The sequence below is a fragment of the Convolutriloba macropyga genome, chromosome 15 (genome assembly GCF_964194025.1).
Source record: "Convolutriloba macropyga chromosome 15, txConMacr16.3, whole genome shotgun sequence".
Lineage (NCBI taxonomy): Eukaryota > Metazoa > Xenacoelomorpha > Acoela > Convolutidae > Convolutriloba > Convolutriloba macropyga.
Window position 1 is genome coordinate 27,559,812 of NC_134482.1, and position 20,885 is coordinate 27,580,696.

General features: G+C 35.4%; 2 protein-coding genes across 13 annotated transcripts in view; one reads left to right on the forward strand and one right to left on the reverse strand.

The window, feature by feature from the left end:
* LOC142354448 (glutamate receptor 2-like) overlaps positions 1 to 20,885 on the forward strand; it is a 154,945-nt gene that overhangs the window by 72,082 nt on the left and 61,978 nt on the right. The gene's annotated exons all lie outside the window — the stretch shown is intronic.
* LOC142354728 (uncharacterized) lies at positions 10,238 to 15,710 on the reverse strand. 3 transcript variants are annotated; one of them, XM_075407110.1, is made up of 2 exons: positions 14,830 to 15,710; positions 10,238 to 10,503 (listed from the first exon to the last, which is right to left on the reverse strand). In XM_075407110.1, exons 1-2 carry the CDS (start codon positions 15,236 to 15,238, stop codon positions 10,475 to 10,477), a joined length of 438 nt encoding a protein of 145 aa, XP_075263225.1. In that variant the 5' UTR covers positions 15,239 to 15,710; the 3' UTR covers positions 10,238 to 10,474. The 3 variants fall into 3 exon arrangements, with proteins under 3 accessions (XP_075263225.1, XP_075263224.1, XP_075263223.1); XM_075407109.1 differs by lacking the exon at positions 10,238 to 10,503 and adding an exon at positions 11,381 to 11,661 and having other exon boundaries at positions 14,830 to 15,697; XM_075407108.1 differs by lacking the exon at positions 10,238 to 10,503 and adding an exon at positions 11,381 to 11,664 and having other exon boundaries at positions 14,830 to 15,645.

A 20,885-nucleotide genomic window follows, 5' to 3' on the forward strand; every position in this document is an offset into this window, starting at 1 on the left:
AAACTCCAAATCAAAAACATTTTCCAGTTGTTTAACCCTATTATTTTTGAACTTGCAAAAATTTTTTAAAAAAGTAACCCGTCGAAGAAAGTTAATTGAAAGAAAACCCACAAAATTCTGAAATTGCTTGATGTCACAGTCCGTTCTTAAGGCAACTTCGAATCCACGCAAGCGTCATAGGAAGAGACATCGAAACAAAATTTTTCTATTGGATTATCAAAAGAGCAGTTTTTCGTTCCGGCCCCACATTAGTCGGCGGGGGGGGGGGGGGGGGGTGATTATATGCTTAAAAGGGTTTTTTGCTCAGTCGATAAACTCATTGTAGAAATTTGTGGGCGGTATCATTGCAAAGCTTGGTCCATGGTAGAAAAATTAATTAAAGAGATTTTAATTTCGATTTATCCAGTGGTGGTCAAGGCTTAAAATTTTGTGAAAATTAGACTGGATCCCGTTGTTTCTGTTCACGTGTTCACGTTTTCTTTCTGATCGTTTTTCCTCATATTAAAAAAAATTATGTTAAAAATTTTTAATGAAGTTGGTATCGCTTTCATCCTTAGATACGTAAGAGGGTTGACAAGTGTCTGCTATAGTTTTGTTTTAAAATTGTGAACAATCTTGTCAAATTTCAGCATTTTTAAGCCCAAATGATACAAAATATTTTTAATCAACTTTGTCTAAATAAGCTGAAAACACAGAACAAAAAATTGCTAGCATAATTTTCATCAACTGAGAAGTGAAGTTATTTTTTATTCTGTTCCCCATAGGATTGTTCTGAAAGTAAAATTTTAGCAGCCTTTTGCTCAATAATATCGATAATTATACAAAATGCATAATTAGTTTTTGATAAATTAAATTTTCTTGGCCAAAATATTTGTTTCGCTAGTATTTGCAATAATTGTTGTTTTTTTTAGAATTGCAGCATTAGTCTAGCTTGAATCTTCATCGAGGATTTTTACCATCAAAATTTATGCGTCTTTAATTGTGGCGCTATTTTTCTACAGTGTTTTTTGTTTTCTTTTTTTTTATTTATCAACTAGTGACTTTATATCAGAACTCAATTATTGGGAGACCTAATTCGCGTGTAATTAAACCCAATGAACATATTCTAACTTTCAGAGAAATTTCAATTTTTATTTTGGGTTCGACAAAATGTCTTTGTAAATTTTTAATTAAATCTTGTGTTTTGACCGCAATTGCCGTTCATTTTGCAGTCTGATAGCTTAACCTTACTACTCCTTCCCTCTCACTTGTCTCGTATTGTGGCTTACCTTATCTGGTGGTTTCAATTTATACATTACAGCTTTTAAGGCCCAATCATTTTAATTTATAATTGAAAATTTTGAACTTTGCGACTTTTTAACCTATTTCTGTCAAATTGCACTTTTTTCTGCCAAAAGAACAGCTCGCATCTTCTTTCTAGGGAATCATCAGTTAATTTTTAATAATCAATTTTTCTTATAATTTTTCGGCTTTTATGCTGCGAGTTTTCAAAAAAGTGTGAGTTTTGGACAATTGCCCATTTTTTAGGTCATCTTGCTCTTGTTTCGACACATTATTACATTTTACTGATACCAATGGCTCCAGAAGATCACTCTTGATTTTTTGCCTGGATGTTGTCCTTCATGGTTCTTGCCTGTATATTTTAAGCTTTCTGCCTGTAATTGTGACTCTTTTGTTAGTCACCTGTTATATTCAAGACAACCATAGTTTTCAATTTCTTCAAATGGTGTTGTAGAATAATTTGTTTATTAGAAGATTTTGATTCTCGTCTAATGATTTTGAAGAATCTAAAGTTAAAGATGTTCAAATCTATGAACGTTTATTTGAACTTTGATACTTTGTTCTTTTTTTGTCTAATTGTGATTTACTCTCATTAATGAGAAGTCCCATATTTTTGGTGGTAATGCTTGATCTTCTCTGTGGGTTTTCTTTTAATTGATGGTTTTTTGGCTTTCTCAATAGTTATTTCCAAAAATTTATTTATTTTTAATACTCATCTGTGCGTGGGGTTTTTGTTGTCGTTTTTTCTGCAAAATCTTTAGAACAGGCTCATTTGTTTTCATGGGACCGGGCTGAACATATGTATACTTTTAAGTTATTAGCATATGGTTTTATGCTTGAGTTGTATGCTTTCCTAAATTAATTGTGAAATTTGGAATTCTGCTTGTGTCTTATAACTTAGTCTCTGTAAAGAGAGGTCCATTTTGTTTTATGAATTATTATAATTTTTTGAATCCAAATTGAAGTAGTTATGTTTTTTTTTGAAAAAGTTTTGCTTCAGACAGTTTTGTGGAATTTTAAACCTTGCTATTTTTGCTCTTTTCTTTGTCAACTTGTTACCTGGTCCCATCAAAGACAAGTCTTATTTCATTTCTAGTGAAGTAAAAGTCACCAAAATCTATTTTGTTTAGTTTAGGATTTTTGGATGCTTTTATGTCTTTCTTTTGTTTATTATTTATATGGAATCCAGTTCTGGTTCGAAATAATGTTTGTTGTTGCTATTTCATTTTGCTGTTTTTTCTGGACCCTTATTCTTATTAATAACAAGCCTCATTGCAACTCTATTTTTTCGGTTATTTGATTTTAATATGATTATTCTTAAATCATGCACCAATTAATTTTAAACAGTATGTGAAATTTTGACTGTTTTCTATCTCTTCCTTTTTTTTGTTAGAAAAAAATGTACATGAGCGGTTTCGAAACATTATATGAGAACGCACATTGCCAAGCCTACTTGTCTTTATATAATATAAAAAATAACAATATTGTACCAATTGTATCATCCATGATGTTTTTGGAATAAAAAAAATGCGAGTGACTGATTAATGACTTGACAATTGGCATCAAATACTACGTTTTCGTTATCATCCAAGTCATGTTTTAAAGCTTAGTTCCCCACACCGATGGCCTGGATGGTACAATTGGTCAAATATTGTTATTGTTCATTTGTTTGATATTTTGTTGTTATTTTTGTCATTCGATCGTTTTTTCCGCTCTCATGAAGAAAACAAAAAAGAGCAAGAGAAGTTTGTTTTTCGCCAAAAGATGAGATGAGCTATTTTGATTTAGAAGATATTGTAAACTTTTTGTGTTCTAAATGTGTTTTTTTTCCCATGAGTTGAACTCAAAAAACTTTCAATTAGTGTGAAATATTCCCTATTGACCATATCTGCTTCAATTAAAGATAGCAGAAGTGAGTTTGAAGTGAAAAACATATTTCTAGCATTGAAAAAGTCAAATTCAGATGTTTTGTTTCCATGTTTTTGGTAACTGACAGTTAGCAATGTGGGACATAAAGTCAAGTTTTTTGCGGCAAATCATCTTAACTTCCGTATTTAGCCATCTTGAAGTTGCATCCGCAACAGAGTTTGAAAGCTATTTTTGAGAGAGTGAAGTTACGTGTGAGCAGCGATGCATTCAGCCAAACTAACAAAAATTTCGCAACAATAAGAGTTAAAAATTATCATTAAGCACGCAATACGCTACAATTGAACGGATGAATGAACAAAAAGGGGAAGAGAAATGAGCAAGGCGTCATACCAAACAACAAAAAATATGACAAAAACAAAACGCCTCAGAAATGGTCTACAAAACACACTCAAGTTATGAGACATTTTTCTAAAGAAGAAACGTCTTGAAAATATTCATTCGAATGAAACCTAAAAATGAGCGATTAGAGCTTCAAAGGCGATTTTGAGAATGTAGCTCCAAACGTATAACTGAAAAACTTAGCAACAAAACAGAAATCAAACCTTTGATGATTTCCTTTTTTAAAAAGGGATTAATTAGCACCTCAAGTTGTCATCAAAGCAATAAAATAGCAGCTGTGAAAGCTTCTCAACATACTAAAACTCCTAGGTACGGAAATTCTATCTCCAAGAAGCGTGCTCAAGAAAAAATGACCAAAAAAGTAAATATGGGGCTCATCCTCATTTTCCCTCCATTATTTTTCCGCACTTCTCACCTTGGTTCTAGTTCATTTGCCCGTTATTGAAACACTCTGTCGTTTTTGTGAATAGCACGCCATCCCTCGTCATACCTCATTCTGAAGAGCTTTGTAACAGAAAGCGTTGAAAATACAACTTGTTAATCAAACGTTGAATCAAAAAACAGTTCAAACAAACTAAAAACTAATTTTTCCATCGGAAAAACTGCTAAATTCAAATTCAAAACATAATTACCCTTCATTTGATTTTTTTTCCAGTGGGATTGGAAAATTTTCCACCAACAACTCCATTCATTGGCTTCTTTGATGACAAATTATGCTGCTTGAGCCAGTCCGTGACCGTCATTTTGATCGCTGCTTGGAGCATTGTGGATTGGGCACTTTTTCCGTTGTCTTGGGTAGATCAAAACCAGCTTCTGGACCCTTGTTAAAAATTAGGGACATTTTGGTCACATGTTGAACATAATTTGCATGAGCTATAGCTAAAATGAATCGTGCATTTTGTTAACTCTGAATTAAAAAATTTGATAACATGACATATATTCTGGACAAGCTTTTAATTAAAAACAGCGCGCAACGTCAATAAGTTTTCAGCTCTGATATCATTATAACAATCAAAAAAGTTATATATTAGAAGTGATTATACAACATTAGAAGTGATTAACTTTTTCAAACATAAAAATGAAATGTTTGAGAGGCGATACGATTATCTTGAGCTGGTTGTTTAATTTGGCAGCTCATTCGAATTTCAAACAGCCAGAGAACTGATGGCGCTCTTGCCATTTCTTACCGGGTCTTTTAAAACGGCAATTATGTCACGCGACTGATTTCACAGTAACACTGTACATCACAGCATCCAGCATACTTCGGTATAACTCCATACATTGTAATCCATCCACTGCAGGGATGTTTCCCCTTTTCAACCATCCTCGTGTTTGTCGGAGTAGATCTCTTCAAAAAATGGCGAGGCTAGTTATTGCTTTCCTAAACTTCCTTTCGATTAAAAAAATTCTAAGACATCTTTGCAGTCTAACATTTCCTATTCCTGTGTAATAATCGGCAAATCGTGGTTTCTGAGTGCCCGCATTCCGTCATCATTCAGTACACTCTCCAGCAGAAGCCAAAGCACCTAGCTGCCATCGATCAAAAAACAGAACCTCAGAAGTGTGCATTTGAGAATTGACGTTGACGCCAGTTTGTTGTTTTTAGGGATACGCGAGCCTTTCATCGGCAAAAACGTTGGCCGGTGGAACACTCAGCACCTGTTAAACTACGGGTCAAACAAGAGTTCCTGTTAAACTGAAAGAGCACGTCAGAGCCACTTTGCGATTCCTCTATCCGTGAGGTCAAATATCTCTGTCCGTCATCAAGGCAATAATTTTTATGGTTAACAGTATTGAGGAAAGCAGTCCCTTTTAATTACACAGTTGTTGCTTTCGTCTTAGTGTCTTTGATGTCAACATGGTCTCTAGCTTTCACAAAATTAGTTCTTAGAAAAACCTCTGGAAAACTATGTTACAAAACGCGGACTCATGAATTGAAAAAAGGTTTTGAGTGCAAAAACTGATCGCCCCTACTGACACACGCTATTCGTTACTCGGTCCAGGATCTCCAATGATTGTAGAATTGACGACAAAAGTACAATCATCAGCGCTTTTTCTGATAAACAGCATATTGAACGTGAGCAGTCTTCGTGTCTCTCCAACTCAAGGCAACCCGTATCGCAGGGAGAGTTTTTTCTGCTCTCGTTGCGTAGGTTCCAGTGTTTGCTAGTTATTGAAAACCTTTTGGTTGTGTTCATCCATTAAGCGCTGTTGTCCTACTCTATTCTGAAGAGCTCTGTTATTAAAAGCGTTGATAAATTAACTTGTTAATTAAAATTTGAGCCACAAAACAGTTAAGGAAAATAGTTACCCTTCATTTGATTTTTTTCTACGGGATTGAAGTCTCACATGTGACCGTATTAAGATAACCAAAAATCATAAAACTTTTTTTTTGAATTGCGTTTTTATTTTTTATTGATAAGGCATCTATTTTGTGATTTCCTGGCATCAGTTTGTGATCCACCGAAAGACCATGAAGGTCAATGTTTACGGCGAAGTCGGGTGATAAATAGATGGTAGAGTACATTTATCCAACTCATTTTCGACATTCTCTGAAGCCAAATTTTACCAATGATGTGACTGTATTAGAATAAGCCTGTGATTTCAAATTAGTTTCCTAAATACTTATGTTTTCCAATTTTTTCGGTGCATCCAAATATTCTAATATAGACTAATATCACATTCTAATATCACATGGAATATGTCAAATTTGAATGTCCTATGACTACATTATACGGAATTTTTGGCCCTAGTCAATGTTGTATGCGTCAAATGTGACCTTCTATGACTTTCAAGAAAAATTCACACCTTCTGCAGAATATGAACGTTACACAATTCTTTGGTTTTCATTATTTCTCGCATAATTCTCGCATAAAAAGTTTTTATTATCAAAATAAAGTTTTATGTTAAAAGTTATATGATTTAGGCTTTTTAATTCCGATTGCGTCTTATTACATAGTCTTAATCAAGCGTTAATTTTCTTAAAACAGACCAGCAGATTATAGTTTAAAAATTGTGGAGTATCTATTGAGAACATATTTTCCCTTTTTAGAGCCTTTAATCAGATCTCAACTGTTAAGCTACAAAAAATGTCAGTCAAAATGCCTTGAAAAACTACAAAGATTATTAATTATTTTATAAATTTTTGAGGACTTTGAGTTATTTTAATTTTTGGCTTCAGGAGGACCAACTGAAGCTGTAATTTTCTTCTTTTTTGCCTTATAGAAGCGAAGACAGAGAATGGGGAAAATCAAGACGGTTTAGTTTAAATTAAATTTCGCCAAGTTTGATGAAACAAGTTCTTTTAACAGCATTTGAAGTCAAATGTTAAGTACTTTTGAGCCTATGTTAAGTCGTATCAATCAATTTTAGTTTTTCAGTCAAATTTGATAACATGTACTGTCTCTGATACTGTTAGTCACACAACACTTTTGTTGATGAGTCAGTCCAAAAAAATACGTTATCGGTTGAAGTTAATGGAGTTTATAGATAATTTTTTTGAATAATTAACCAAATTTTGTGATAAATGCGACAGTGATAGTTTCACCAATCGTTCCTGAAATGTTTATATTGTCGATGTTTTCAAAACAAATCCGTAGTCCAGAAGACCGAACCAAAACGACGTAAGAAATGTTCAATATGTTCGCTTTTTACGTAAGAAATCATTGGTAGGTTGCGTTTGTTTGCTATGTTTCGCTTCAAACTTAAACAATTGTCTATATATCTTTTTCTGGGGAGAAAAACAACCTTCGGTATATTCGGTTTCTTAGATTTGGCATTTTAAAGTAAGAATATTTCAAAATTTTCTGTTTAAAAACGTAAAAAATCGTGGGTATCTTGGCTTCGAAACGTAATAAATGGTCGATTTTTTCGGTGAAATATTTTTGTATTTCGTATATAAGCTAGACAAATGACGTTAGACAAAAAAGCTGGAAATTGGTTGACTTTCTTCTTCTGCTCATTTATGGAACTATTTGAACAGGTATGATTTTGTGTCTGTTTTTCAAGTTATTAATTGAACTGATCTTTGAACTTCTGATTTAAGTTCGTTAAATCACACTCAATGACTGTTGAACATATTATAAGAATTCAGGATAATAGATCGTTTTCTCTTGATTTCATCGGTTGAAACCGAACATGCCGACGGTTTCATATGATTAAAACTGAACATTCCGAATCTAAGAAACTGAGCATATCGATGATTTTTTTACGTTTGAACCGAACATACTCATTCCAAGACAATACAGAAGAAAATCTGAAGGGTTTTCTTCGTTTTTGTCAAACTAAAACCAAACATACCGACCGACGAGTTTCTTACGTTTAAAAATGACAATTTTTGAGCTAGCGATGTAAATAGTAGTTATCTTTTGTGTGTATAAACAAAACTGGATATATTGAACAACTGAGCCAATTTTCGATTAGACGTTTTCACGTTTTGAATTTTCGAGAATATAAAGAAACTTTAATTTGTCAGAATTGATTGATTTTTTAGTGCATACTTTAACTCGCAGTTTTTCACACTGTCAAAATTCCCAAACAACACAGTTTCAACTTTAATTTAACTAGCCAAGGCCAAAGTTAAATTTTCGTTGAGTTTTTAAAATGATGGCCTAGTTTGCTCATCATGCCAAGAGAGCATTAGAAACGGATTTGTTTCCTTGAAAAATTAATAAAACTGGAAAAATAACACTTTTGAAAGACATCATACTTTTTCTCTAATTTAATTCGAATGTATTTGTTGTAATAAATGAAGTGTATCGGTTATATGAAGGTCATTAGAGACTCTATCAATGTAGTCGTAACAAAAGCATACAATACAATGCTCAACCTGTGATCTAATATGAATTGAAATCTGATTTTTATTCACCGGATATCAATCAGTCTTTAACCACTAACCAATAAATTTTCATTTAGCCAATAAATTTTACAGCAAAAATATATGTTCTGGGTATCTGTAGCCAAGAAAGTGTGTGTGTATGTGTGTGTGTGTGTGTGTGTGTGTGTGTGTGTGTCTGTGTGTGTGTGTGTGTGTGTGTGTGTGTGTGTGCGAGAGAGAGAGAGAGAGAGAGAGAGAGAGAGAGAGAGAGAGAGAGAGAGAGGTCAGCTCTTCAAGACTAGATTGCTTTAAAACTTACCCAATGAAAAGGGATTCGATCAATTAGAACAAAAATGAAACTCAAGAAGACACGGTATAAAGTCTTTGGCATAGACGGGTGAAAGAAAGAACCAATTGGTAGTAACTTGCAATTGCGATATTTAAACTAAAAGCGTTCAATTGATTCAAATCAAACCACGTGTAACAGGAGCCACGCGAATCAGTCGAGTATTTTTTTATAAGATAAATAATTTTTCATTAAACAAGAAATTCAAACATCAATTAAAATATTGTTGATTTTTCTGAAGAAATTCGAAAGAATAAATAAACATTACTGACAGGACAAATCATTACTCCACATATAGATTCCTACAATAAGTTTCGTTCCTCTTAAATTGGTCAGAGAGGCAATCATTTTAAACGTTTAACGTTTAGCAGTTAGTGTGATAACAACCTTATGTTCACGCACAATTCTTGGCCCATTTTGGTCACAATTTGAGCAAACAACTTTTATAACCAATTTCCTACAACAATAGGCTAATAGGCAGCAAAAGCTATAATTGATTTACGAAAAGTTTTTTTCTGTTTATTTACAATGATGTGATTTAAGTAGAATTTTTTTCAGCATTGATGATTCGGGTTTATTTTGAATTGCACCTGTAAGTCTAGTCGTTCTTGCAAATATTATTGCCTTTTGGGTGAGCTACTTAGCTCAGTTGGTTTGCGCTCAATCGTTTCAAAACTGTCACCTGATTAAAATTATAATTGAAGTAATTGAAAAATGCAGCTCGTCGGCAAAACTGCCAAAGTTTATGAGCATCTTCCTAACAAAAAGACAATACATTTGTTATTCTCTTTAGAGGGAACGTTTTATGTATTGACTTAAATTTTTTCTATAGTTTGGCTGCCCTGAGTTTTTATATTTTGTCATTAAATATCGGATGAGATTGACCTTTTCGATCTCTTAGAGTTGAAAATATAACCCTAATTTCATGTGTTTGTTTTTTTGTCTGTTCTAATAACCTTTCCTGAGTAGAACTTGTTAAGAAATGCAATAGGCTGAGATACTGATGGTTTTTAGTGCGCTGCTCACATCGGCCTTTCTTGCTCTTTCGGGCTGTTTTGAACAACGATGTCAACAGCGTCAATAATTTCAGTAATTGTCTTCTCAAAATCTTTCAGTAATTACATTAGATTCAACTTAGAAACCAATATTTCTCAAGAGCGATGTTTGTAAGTAAATGCTAATTTACCATCTGTTTTCGCAATCCGCAACGTCACGGCCTTCTATCCACGTTTTGATTTCCAGGGTCGAAAGTCTTCCCTAAAATCCTCCCATTTTGTTGTAAGAATGGGGGGGGGGGTAATTGTCTATGGGGGGTAAATTGATCTAAGAGTATGGGGATAATTTGTTCAGAGGGGGTAAAATGATGTAAGAGTTGGGCTGCAATGGGAGGACTTTTGAGGAATTACCCCCTGACTGCAATCGCCAAAAGAGTGGGCTGCAATGGGAGGACTTTTCAGGACTTTCCCCCTGACTGAAATTGCCATGTAAAAGTGGGCTGCAATGAGCTGCAATGGGAGGAATTTTCAGGATGTCCCCCTGACTAAAATTGCCATGTAAGAGTGGGCTGCAATGGGTAAAATAGTGTAAGAGTGAGGGGGTACTTTGTTCAGAGGGGGTAAAATGATGTGAGAGTGAGGGGGTAATTTGTTGAGAGGGGTCAATTCTAAAAAGTTTTATTCATATATATAGACCGTCAGGAGTTGGACAAGCTTTGATGGTCTGGAGGTTAAGGCGACGCAGTTGAGGGTACAGAGGTTGTGGGTTCAAGACTGGCAGTTTTCAGGTATGAGGGCTAAAACAATGTAGGATTGAGGGGTAAAATGATGTAAGAGTGGGGCTGCAATTGGAGGATTTTTTTTAGAAAAATGCAGCTCAAAACTCTTACGTCTTTTTGGGCTGCATTGGGCTTCCAAGGGCGTAAAATGGTGTAAGAGTGAGGGGGTAAAAGACAAATTAACCCCCACTCTTACATCTTTTTGGTTTGTCAAGGGGGGTAAAACGATGTAAGAGTTCGGGGGTAATGGAGAAATTACCTCCGAACTCTTACATCGTTTTACCCCCCTTGACAGACCAAAAAGATGTTAGAGTGGGGGGTTAATTTGTCTTTTACCCCCTCACTCTTACACCATTTTACCCCCGTTGTAAGCCCAATGCAGCCAAAAAAGATGTAAGAGTTTTGAGCTTCATTTTCTTAAAAAATCCTCCCATTGCAGCCCCACTCTTATGTCATTTTGGGCGGAAAAATTCAACCCGGGTTATGTCCATTTAACAGGTATTATCGAAAACAGTGCTAAATTGGAGCAAAATTTCCGTTTTACATGGTGATTCTTCCTTCACCCTGTTATACATATAGTGATGGCAAACAATTAAATATTTTTCGCTGATTATTTTGAGGTGCTTAATTGTTAAATGCAATAAAGTTGAATTTGAAAGAGTTGCTTTGTTCAATTTATAACAATTGGAAATGAAGTAGTAATGTAAAATGTCAAATATATACGCATTAGTAAAAATTAATATAGGCATATGAGTTTCATCAAGATAACAAACTTTTATTGAAAATATAGTACATAAATTTTAAAGTCTGCAAATTTAAGTTAAGATGCGAAGCTTAATCAACTTTTTACGATTTTTGAAACTTTGTTTGTTGATTTTTTTCTTCCTTTTCAAAATTGGTTGTCTGATTGACAGTTTAATTGTCGATTGTCTGTGTTTCCCTCAGTTCATTCCTCTTCGTCGAATCCTTGCAACTCCCTGATGCACTCCAAAACTGGTCGCGCATATTTCATAACTTGTTTACCGATGTTTACATATTTCATTATAGTTCTGAAATTGGGAACTATGTCTAGTAGGGGATCGCAACACTCCATACAAGCACAGAGATCAGAACAGCAGTCACAACAATCGCAACATTCTCCGAAACACTCACAACAGTTGCACAGGTCCGCACATCCTTCTGAGCAAAAAAAAAGATTTGTGAACAAAATTTAAAAACGTTGCAACATGTTGATTTAGACTCGCACGACTTGGCATATACTGCTTGCACTATACTGAAAATTATTTGGCGGCAATTATGGAAAAAGATAATGAAAAACATAATTCGCCGTTAAAGTGGTTGAAAAATAATTCATCGCTACTGAGAAGAAAAATGATTACCGCTATAAAAAAACCTCTATTTTTAACAAATTATACGTTTACAGCAATCACTGCTGAAAAATTAGAAAAATTATGCGGTTAAAACTTTGACCCGAGCGAGCTTAATATTTCCAAAAGGGTCGCATGAAATTTTCCCAAATCCAAAATACCCAATATGAAAACCCGGATTTAAAAATAAAACTTCAATCTTTACAACCTACTTGAGAATCCTTGAAGAAGGTGAATTCGTGCAAATTTGCACTCGAATGAACGTAAAGGTCACAGAATATGTTTCTTCATATGTTCTCAATTACCCGTGAGAACTACATTTACATTCGGAACTTTGAGAGGATTTTTTTAGCAGCAATAAATTGTAGTTGACTTTGCACCAGTGAAATGCAAAATCGGGTTACGTATCATTGCACGAATGACTACAACAGCGAGAAAACCTTAATGAGGAGTTACTGAAGAAATAGTGAACGTGGAGTTCACAAACTTGTAAATGTTGCGCACAGCCCTGTACAGCACTTTTTGAGCCACACACTACAATTTTGTCAGATAGGTTCATTGAAGGATTTATTTTTCGTCTACCTGATCGATTAATAATACTAAATTATGAATGGATTTGGCTGCCTTCGATAATTTGTCTTGATCAAATGTTTGTTAAAATCATAGTGACATCTTAAAGAGAAGCAAATTACTTTTGATGCGTTTTAAAAGGCCGTCTAGAAAATATCCAATTGCTTTCCATTCAATATGATCGGAAATCTATGCTTCCACGTTTTCGTCTGTAACAAATTTTATCTAGCCCATTTTTGAGGATAATTCTTGCGAGAGAGTTATTGAAATAGCAAGGAAAAAATTTTCAACCAGGTACCCCAACAACAGATGAATATGCTGATTTAGCTCTGGAAACCTATAGATCTCCGCGCTTTCTTATATTTTCAAAAATATATTGGTTTTTGTGATTTTGGCATTTTTCAGAACTATTCAATGACCTTCCTTCAAAAGTAAAAGCCCTTCTTATAGCGGACATTGTGAGTTGTTACAATTGTGAGCGAAAATAAACTAAAAAGAATTTTGCGTGTAATAAGCTTGGTATGGTTTAAATTTTCAACATATGTTTGGCTAAGGAAATGAAACCTTAAGGAAAATCGAAGAACTTGAGACTGTTTTATAAGAGGTGCCCAAGTTTGAGAGCTTAAGACAATGCTTAGCACACCAAGATTGCAAGTAAGAGATTTTATGTTTGAATCCAGAACTGTTCACGGTGGTTGGACCTGCTTAGACCCCCTAATACAAATCGCGGAACAATTTCAATATCTATCAATCACGATCGAGCCTTTTTTCATTGATTCCAGTCTTAAAAATAGGTGCCTAATAATAATAATATTAATAATAATAATAATAATAATAATAATAATAATAATAATAATAATAATAATAATAATAATAATAATAATAATAATAATAATAAAAATAATAATAATAATAATAATAATAATAATGAATTTCACTAAACTTGGTTTTACCAAGCTTAGTAAATCCCTAACGGGGCTTGAATTTGATTTCCCTCAAACACTGTCCATCCATATGGGTATGATTTGTAAAAAAATCTTCTTAGCTTAATCAAATAGATATTCTTTGACTTCTCTTTTGAATTTGGGAGGACTTGAATATGGGTTATAGTTGCGAAAATCAAGCGCCAGTGACATCGAATTGTTGAAGTTTGTAACTCGGTAGAAAAAATTAGATCGCAACGCTGGCGATTACATTCGTTTGAGTATAAAAATATTTTCTCGTTTGATCGTGTTTTCGGATGTCCATTCCTTTTTTTGCCAAAATTGCTCCGCCTCAAATAGAAATTTTCTGTCAAAATTCTGTTTAAAATTACGAGATCCAAAAAGACAAACTGATATGTGATCGGAAGTAAATTTACTGATCGAAGACAATCATTGTATTCTTTATCAGTAAAATGAATGTTTGATTGTATCCATTTTAAACTTTTTCTCTGAAGCCTTTCCATTTGCATGACGATAGTTTTACTGGCATAACAAACATTTGATCCATAGAACAAGATCGATATTATGTAGATTTTGATTAGATTGCATTTGACTGACAATTTTGTTTCACTTGGAATTGTTCTCTTTAGATAAGCAAGCTTCTGATTAAGGAGGAAAACATTTCCCCATCACTATTTATACCCTTTCTAACGAGTCCTAACCCTGGACACCTCAAGGCGCGGACCAATGAATAGAAAAAAACACCTTGTTTGCTCTCTTAGACTGTGGATGTTGAAATAACTCATCTTTCGTTGAAAAAAAATCCGTTGTTCTTTGAATTCCGATTTGTTTAAGCCCCATTTTTGACAGCACATCTTCTCTCCCCTACGTCATTTAACCCCTTAAACTTTTTCAGCACAATGTACCAACCATATAGAATTGCAATTGGGGTCAAATGATAGAAAGGGTGCAAAAATTGGTTCTATTTCTTTTCACCCCTTTTCATTTAACCCCCTGTCATTTAACCCCGATTTATTCACCCCTCTATCATTTAATCTCTCTATCATTCCACCCCTCTATTTCATCCCGCCAATTAGCAGTCGACAATAAAGCCATGTTTTGTCATAATTAAGTGGATAAATTAATCCCACGTTCGGTTGTGATAGTTTCATATCAAGTCCCACGGGCTGCTGAGGCATGGCCAAATGATTATATTGCTGATTTAATAATCTTTATTCTATTGAAAGATTAAAACCGGGGTGAAATGATAGAGGGGTTAAATGGTACGGGGGTGAATAAATCAGGGTTAAATGATAGGGGGGTTAAATGAATGGGGGTGAAAAAGCGGGACACCGCAAAAATTGTCGTGAAATGATAATGGGTAAAATAATCGGCGTGAAGCAATAGGGGGGGGGGGGGGGGTGGGGTGATACTAATAGCAGTGAAAAGGATGGACACCATTTCAATGAATCAGTTGATATTACCTTCACCGTCTTCATCTTCGCAGCATTCTTCTTCGCCTTTTTCATCTAATTCGACCTCATCTTCTGCTACTTCGTCTTCTTCACCATCGCATTCTTCTTCTTCTTCGTCGCATTCGTCTCCATCGTTTTCGTCGCATTCTCCATTTCCGTGTTCGTTACTATTTTCAGCACCATTTCGCCTCCTTTGATTTTGAACTTTTCCATTTCGTTTCATTTGCTGTTCTTGTTTTTGACGTGAATTCTCTACATTTCCAATCATAGTAGTTGAATTTTTCCCCTTTCCTTGTACTTCTTGTTTTCCTTTCCATGCTACTTTTTGACCTGTATTCCTGGTTTGGGTTACTTTGTCACTAAGGCTTTTGGGCTCCATTTCCACAACGTCTGATGTCACGGGGTTCTTTAACGCCATTTCTCTTGATGAACTGCTGATAATCAGAAAAAATAAATATTATGACTAATTGAACAATTACCAGACTTACTACCTTTGACTAATTAACTTTTTACGTTTAACTTTTTTCGACGTGTATTGCGATTAAGCGCTTTATTACTCAATAAATCTATTGAAGATTATTAGCATGACTCAAAAAACTACACACTTCAAAGCCATTAAAAACTTTGAGCACACCGCATTGCTGTTCAGAAAAATGAATAAACGTTAGAACCTTCATTTTGAAATATAAGGGGTAGAAACCGCTCTCACTCCAATGATTTGAACGGCTAGCCAATCCAGATAATTGCTTTGATTACTAACACAAACACAGCGACCTAAAAATTTCTCAGGCATTCGTTTAGTTCGAACTCCAAACTCATAGGGTTTTTTTTTAAAAAAAAAACTTTGATTCACCTCATAAAAGGGATCATTTTTAACCGGTCTCGTGTTTGCAATTAGTGGCAAGTATGAAAGCTGATTTTTGCAAGAACATAACAAAAATCAGGTGAGGACATTTTAATACAAATGGCGGAGACAATTGCATCCATTGCTTCATCTATAATCAGTGGTTTAATGATGAGTGCTGTAATTTGACAATAGAAAATTTTAAACCCGTAGCAAAATTCGATGGTATATCCTTGACTTCTTCAAAAATTAGATTAATTTTATTGACTGACAATTCTCTAGTTAATGAACTTCGAAAGACCATTTGTGATTTCAAACAAGACCTCAGAAGACAAGTTAATCTTCTCAAATATGCTTTTCAAAAATACTCGAAGAAATATCTTTCAGTGCAACAATTTTCTGACCATCCAAATCCAACAAAAACATTTTCAACTGTCCCTAGTGAAACAGCAACATAAGAATTAAAAAAACGGAATAAGCCTATTTGAAAAATTAGTAAAGATAGGCATTTAGCTGATAAACTGGCACGAAAGTAGACATTGGAAACTTAAATACCGTTCTTCTCCGAAAATTTGATGTCAAAAGCATCGCCAACTTGAGGTAAAAATATTAAACTCAAGGAACAAAAAAACTCACTGATAAATGACCAAACGCTGATGATTGATAACATAATTGTCAAGCAGTTTTTTACAAAACCAGATTGGCTAGTTGAAAAAAGCATCCTGATCCTCGCTTCAAACCAGCTCAAGTGCTAAAAATGCTCTGAAGTCTCGATCAAGTCAAAAGACAATTCCTACAAAAAAACAGCTATAAACAAATTAGAATCCATCGACAACAACCAGTTTTTGGGGATGGATAACTGAAAGATAACTGATAGCTCAAATATAGTTCGCATATTTTCATTGATATACCAGTCGCTTCTGAATCTAGAAATAAGAAAACTACTACATTTTTTTGCTTATATTTTTAAAACGAGATCTTGTTTGCTGGTTTAAACCTTTTCTTGACCCTAGCCTAAAAGCAAAAAAAATTGTTGTTTTGTGATTGCCAAAAACAAGTTCAATGAAACAGGGCCAATGAGCCACTTGGAGGTGTCCTCAATAACCGAAACCACTCATTGTAAAATTGACTTCAATCGTTCGTCTTAAAAACTGAACACTTGCGGAAAAAATTGTGATACTTACTCAAAAAGTGGCACAAAAAGTAGACAATGGAGATGTGATCTCGCGCTGGTTGCTGTCTGAGATCTGCTCCCAGAGGAGGAGATTCTATGTCTGATACTTTAGTATCTGTAGGTAGATATGATCTACCTAATATAACAGTGGACTGTAAGTGTTGATCCCTGGGGATTTGTGTGTATGTATGCTCCAGTGTTGAATGTGAACTTTTGACTTTGAAAAGAGAATTTAGTTCAAGAATTTATTCTTGGCCACGAACCGACTGTATCTTTTCGGCTTTACTTTCGTCTGCACTTTACACAAGTGTGAAAGCGCGATCTAACGTAACTACCTGCTAAATGACAGGCGATAAAATGAACAACTTACAACTCGCAACTCACATCTCTCCTATTGGAGATTAACGTATGTACAAATGAAATTAGTTATATAACATAAGAGTTTATAGATAAAGATACTAGTACTTATAAACTTGGTTACATTGGTGAAGTTTTAGGTGTTCCGAGTGGAGCCGGTATCTCACTTCTCTCCCCCCCCTACGGGAGCAATCCAATTTATTGGATTTCGTTTAGAGCTCTAATATCATCCCCGTCGAGGTCTGAAATAGTGTCTGGTTGGGGCGATGATGGGGGCGTGTTGTAAATCAGTGAGCTAGCTGGGCTCTTCTGTGTTTCTACATGGGGGAGCTTTGGTAGCCCGTCCTTGTTCGACGTACTTGGTTGTTGTAGTTCCGCAGTGGCCTTGTCTCCATTTGGAGCTTGCTCCAATTGTGACGGTTGAGTGTAGTCTGCTCCGTTCGGGGAGTTTGAGGAGTCCAAGTAAATCACTTGTGGCTCTGGGCTATTGATAGTTTCTTTTTGTTTTTGATGTTCCTTTACAGCGTTGATTGTGTCGATCTTTTCGACAATTTTGTCTAATTTCTTTATGGACTTGTTGAACTCTAGATCTTGGTCGCTGTTACTCGGAGAGTTGTTGTCCAGTGATGATGCTGCAATTAGCTGGGGTCTTTGTGTTTGAGGGCTCATTGAGCTTGTTTCCATAAAGTCAGTAGGATCGTTGGTTGTTATGATTTCGAAAGGAGCAGTTCCTGGTAGGTCAGTATCGACGTTAAATATTTGGATCGAAGGTGGTTGAGGAACTGGTGTGTTGAAGATGAGGAAGGACCTGTTTGTATCCGTATCCGATGTTGCCGAAGGAAGTCTCCGTGTGGTGGCAGTCAGTGATTGTTTGAGTGCTGCCTGCTTAGCTTTTTCGTTAAAGCTTTGGACTGGAGTGCTCTGTTTGTTCTTTGGTTTTTTGCTTCCTTTTGAGAGTTGTTGCTCCCTTTGGTTTTTGTTGCTAGTTTTAGTACTTTCTCTTTTGACCATTTTGTGTTTGTTGTTTCCTTCTTGAAATTCCTCTTTTTGGGTTTGTTGCTGGATTCGAAGTGTGATCGTGTCCGTTTGGGGGCGCTCGTTGTTTGTTGACTTGGCATTCGTGATGGTCCTGGGATTTCTTGGGGTTCGTTTGTTGTTGGGTGAGTTCTCATTGGTACGGTTGTGCTGCTCTTTTTGGCTTTTTTAGCTTCTTCTAAACAGAATTTTTTGATTTTTTCTTGATTTCTGCAATATTCGCCTATTGTTTTACATGCGACCATGTGGATCAAGCGTGGTTGTGTTTCTGGTAATGGCTTTGTTTCTGTAGCAATTGCTATGTCGTTTTTCCTTATTACTGTGTTTTTTCTTAACCTGGTATCAATTGTTATGGTGTGTGGCGTATAATTTGTTATTGTGCCATCTTGTATAATATTCCATTGGGGTAATAGTGTATTTCTTGGTTCTTTCGTTTTTCTAGCAATTGATTTACGCGCTACATTACGTTTGTTGTATATTATTTTCGTTGTCTTATCTCCTATGGGGAAATGTAGTTCTGAAGGTCTTATCTTACTTGGTGATTTGGAAATCAGTGGTTGATTTTCAGAGTCTTCTAAGTCTATGTGTGTGGGGGAAGCGCTTTGTGTGTTGTATTGGTTATCCAAATCATCTTCTGAGCTTCCGTCTCTTCTCCACATTTTTCTTGTGTCAGCGCATCGTGGCGTAGCATTTTCTTGTCTAAACATTTATTTTTAAGTTTTTATATGATAGGTTTTTGATAGATCGTTTGGTTAGCTTATTGGATAATTCCGTGTTTGGCTTTCTGCCAAAATGTGCCTCGAATGGAGTAACTTTCGTTGTTTTATTGGGGATGAGGCGTATGTTTTCGATTACGCTTGCTATTCTAGCACTTAGGGTTTCGGAGCTCCACATCGGGTCTATATCTAGTACTGCCAGGCGATGTTTTAAGGTTTGTATTAGTCTCTCTACCATTCCAGTTCCCCTGTGGTCTCCGGCTGGAGCTAATATTAGTTTTTACAAAATATTTCAAATTCTTTTGCCTTAAACGCTTGAGCTTGGTCGCAACGAATTGACCGTGGGATACCGTGTATTTTACAGTATCGTTCAAGGTAATCGATCTGCTCCAAGAGGAGGAGATTCTATGTCTGATACTTTAGTATCTGTAGGTAGATATGATCTACCTAATATAACAGTGGACTGTAAGTGTTTATCCCTGGGGATTTGTGTGTATGTATGCTCCAGTGTTGAATGTGAACTTTTGACTTTGAAAAGAGAATTTAGTTCAAGAATTTATTCTTGGCCACGAACCGACTGTATCTTTTCGGCTTTACTTTCGTCTGCACTTTACACAAGTGTGAAAGCGCGATCTAACGTAACTACCTGCTAAATGACAGGCGATAAAATGAACAACTAACAACTCGCAACTCACATCTCTCCTATTGGAGATTAACGTATGTACAAATGAAATTAGTTATATAACATAAGAGTTTATAGATAAAGATACTAGTACTTATAAACTTGGTTACATTGGTGAAGTTTTAGGTGTTCCGAGTGGAGCCGGTATCTCACTTCTCTCCCCCCCTACGGGAGCAATCCAATTTATTGGATTTCGTTTAGAGCTCTAATATCATCCCCGTCGAGGTCTGAAATAGTGTCTGGTTGGGGCGATGATGGGGGCGTGTTGTAAATCAGTGAGCTAGCTGGGCTCTTCTGTGTTTCTACATGGGGGAGCTTTGGTAGCCCGTCCTTGTTCGACGTACTTGGTTGTTGTAGTTCCGCAGTGGCCTTGTCTCCATTTGGAGCTTGCTCCAATTGTGACGGTTGAGTGTAGTCTGCTCCGTTCGGGGAGTTTGAGGAGTCCAAGTAAATCACTTGTGGCTCTGGGCTATTGATAGTTTCTTTTTGTTTTTGATGTTCCTTTACAGCGTTGATTGTGTCGATCTTTTCGACAATTTTGTCTAATTTCTTTATGGACTTGTTGAACTCTAGATCTTGGTCGCTGTTACTCGGAGAGTTGTTGTCCAGTGATGATGCAGTCCAATAGTCTCAAAATCATTGAATTCCTGGAATCAAAGAATTTTACGAATTAGTATTCAAAGCTGAAGACTGATTACAATTTTTCAACCAAAAATTAACAAAATCAGATGAGCTAATTTAGAAATGCATTCTGAGCTTCACTTCAAACTAGCTCATTTGCTGAAAAAATGCCCTTTTTTCTCGATAAAGTCAAAAAACTTTTCACAAAATAACACAGTTATAAACGAATTAAAATCCTTAGGAGAGGGCGATTAGTTATTTGATATAACTTTTAAAGAACTCTATAGTTAGAAAGTAGTTCACATATTGTCATTGATTCCAAGTTAGTTTTGAATCTGGAAAGAAGAATACGAATAATTTTTTTGCATAAAATTTCAAAACTATATTTTGGTTGTTGAACAAAAAATTTTTTGACCCAAGCTTAAACGGGGAAATTTTGCCGGATTGTGATAACCAAAAACGAAAGCAATGTGACAGAGCCAACGAGCCATATGGAAGTGTCCTCAAACCACTCTTTATCAGAATTGACTGCAAGCGTTTTTTATGCAAACGGAAATTTTTTTCGCAAGTGCTTGTACACTTGCGAATAAAATGATGATAATTACTTTATGCCACCCACCAATAAGCAGTATATTT

Bases quoted from the DNA above. Each gene is read 5' to 3' on its own strand.
- LOC142354728 (XM_075407108.1), bottom strand. From the start codon at position 15,238: ATGGCGTTAAAGAACCCCGTGACATCAGACGTTGTGGAAATGGAGCCC. The intron at 11,665-14,829 runs GTAATATCAACT...TTTTTTGCTCAG, and splicing joins CGAAGATGAAGACGGTGAAG to AAGGATGTGCGGACCTGTGC.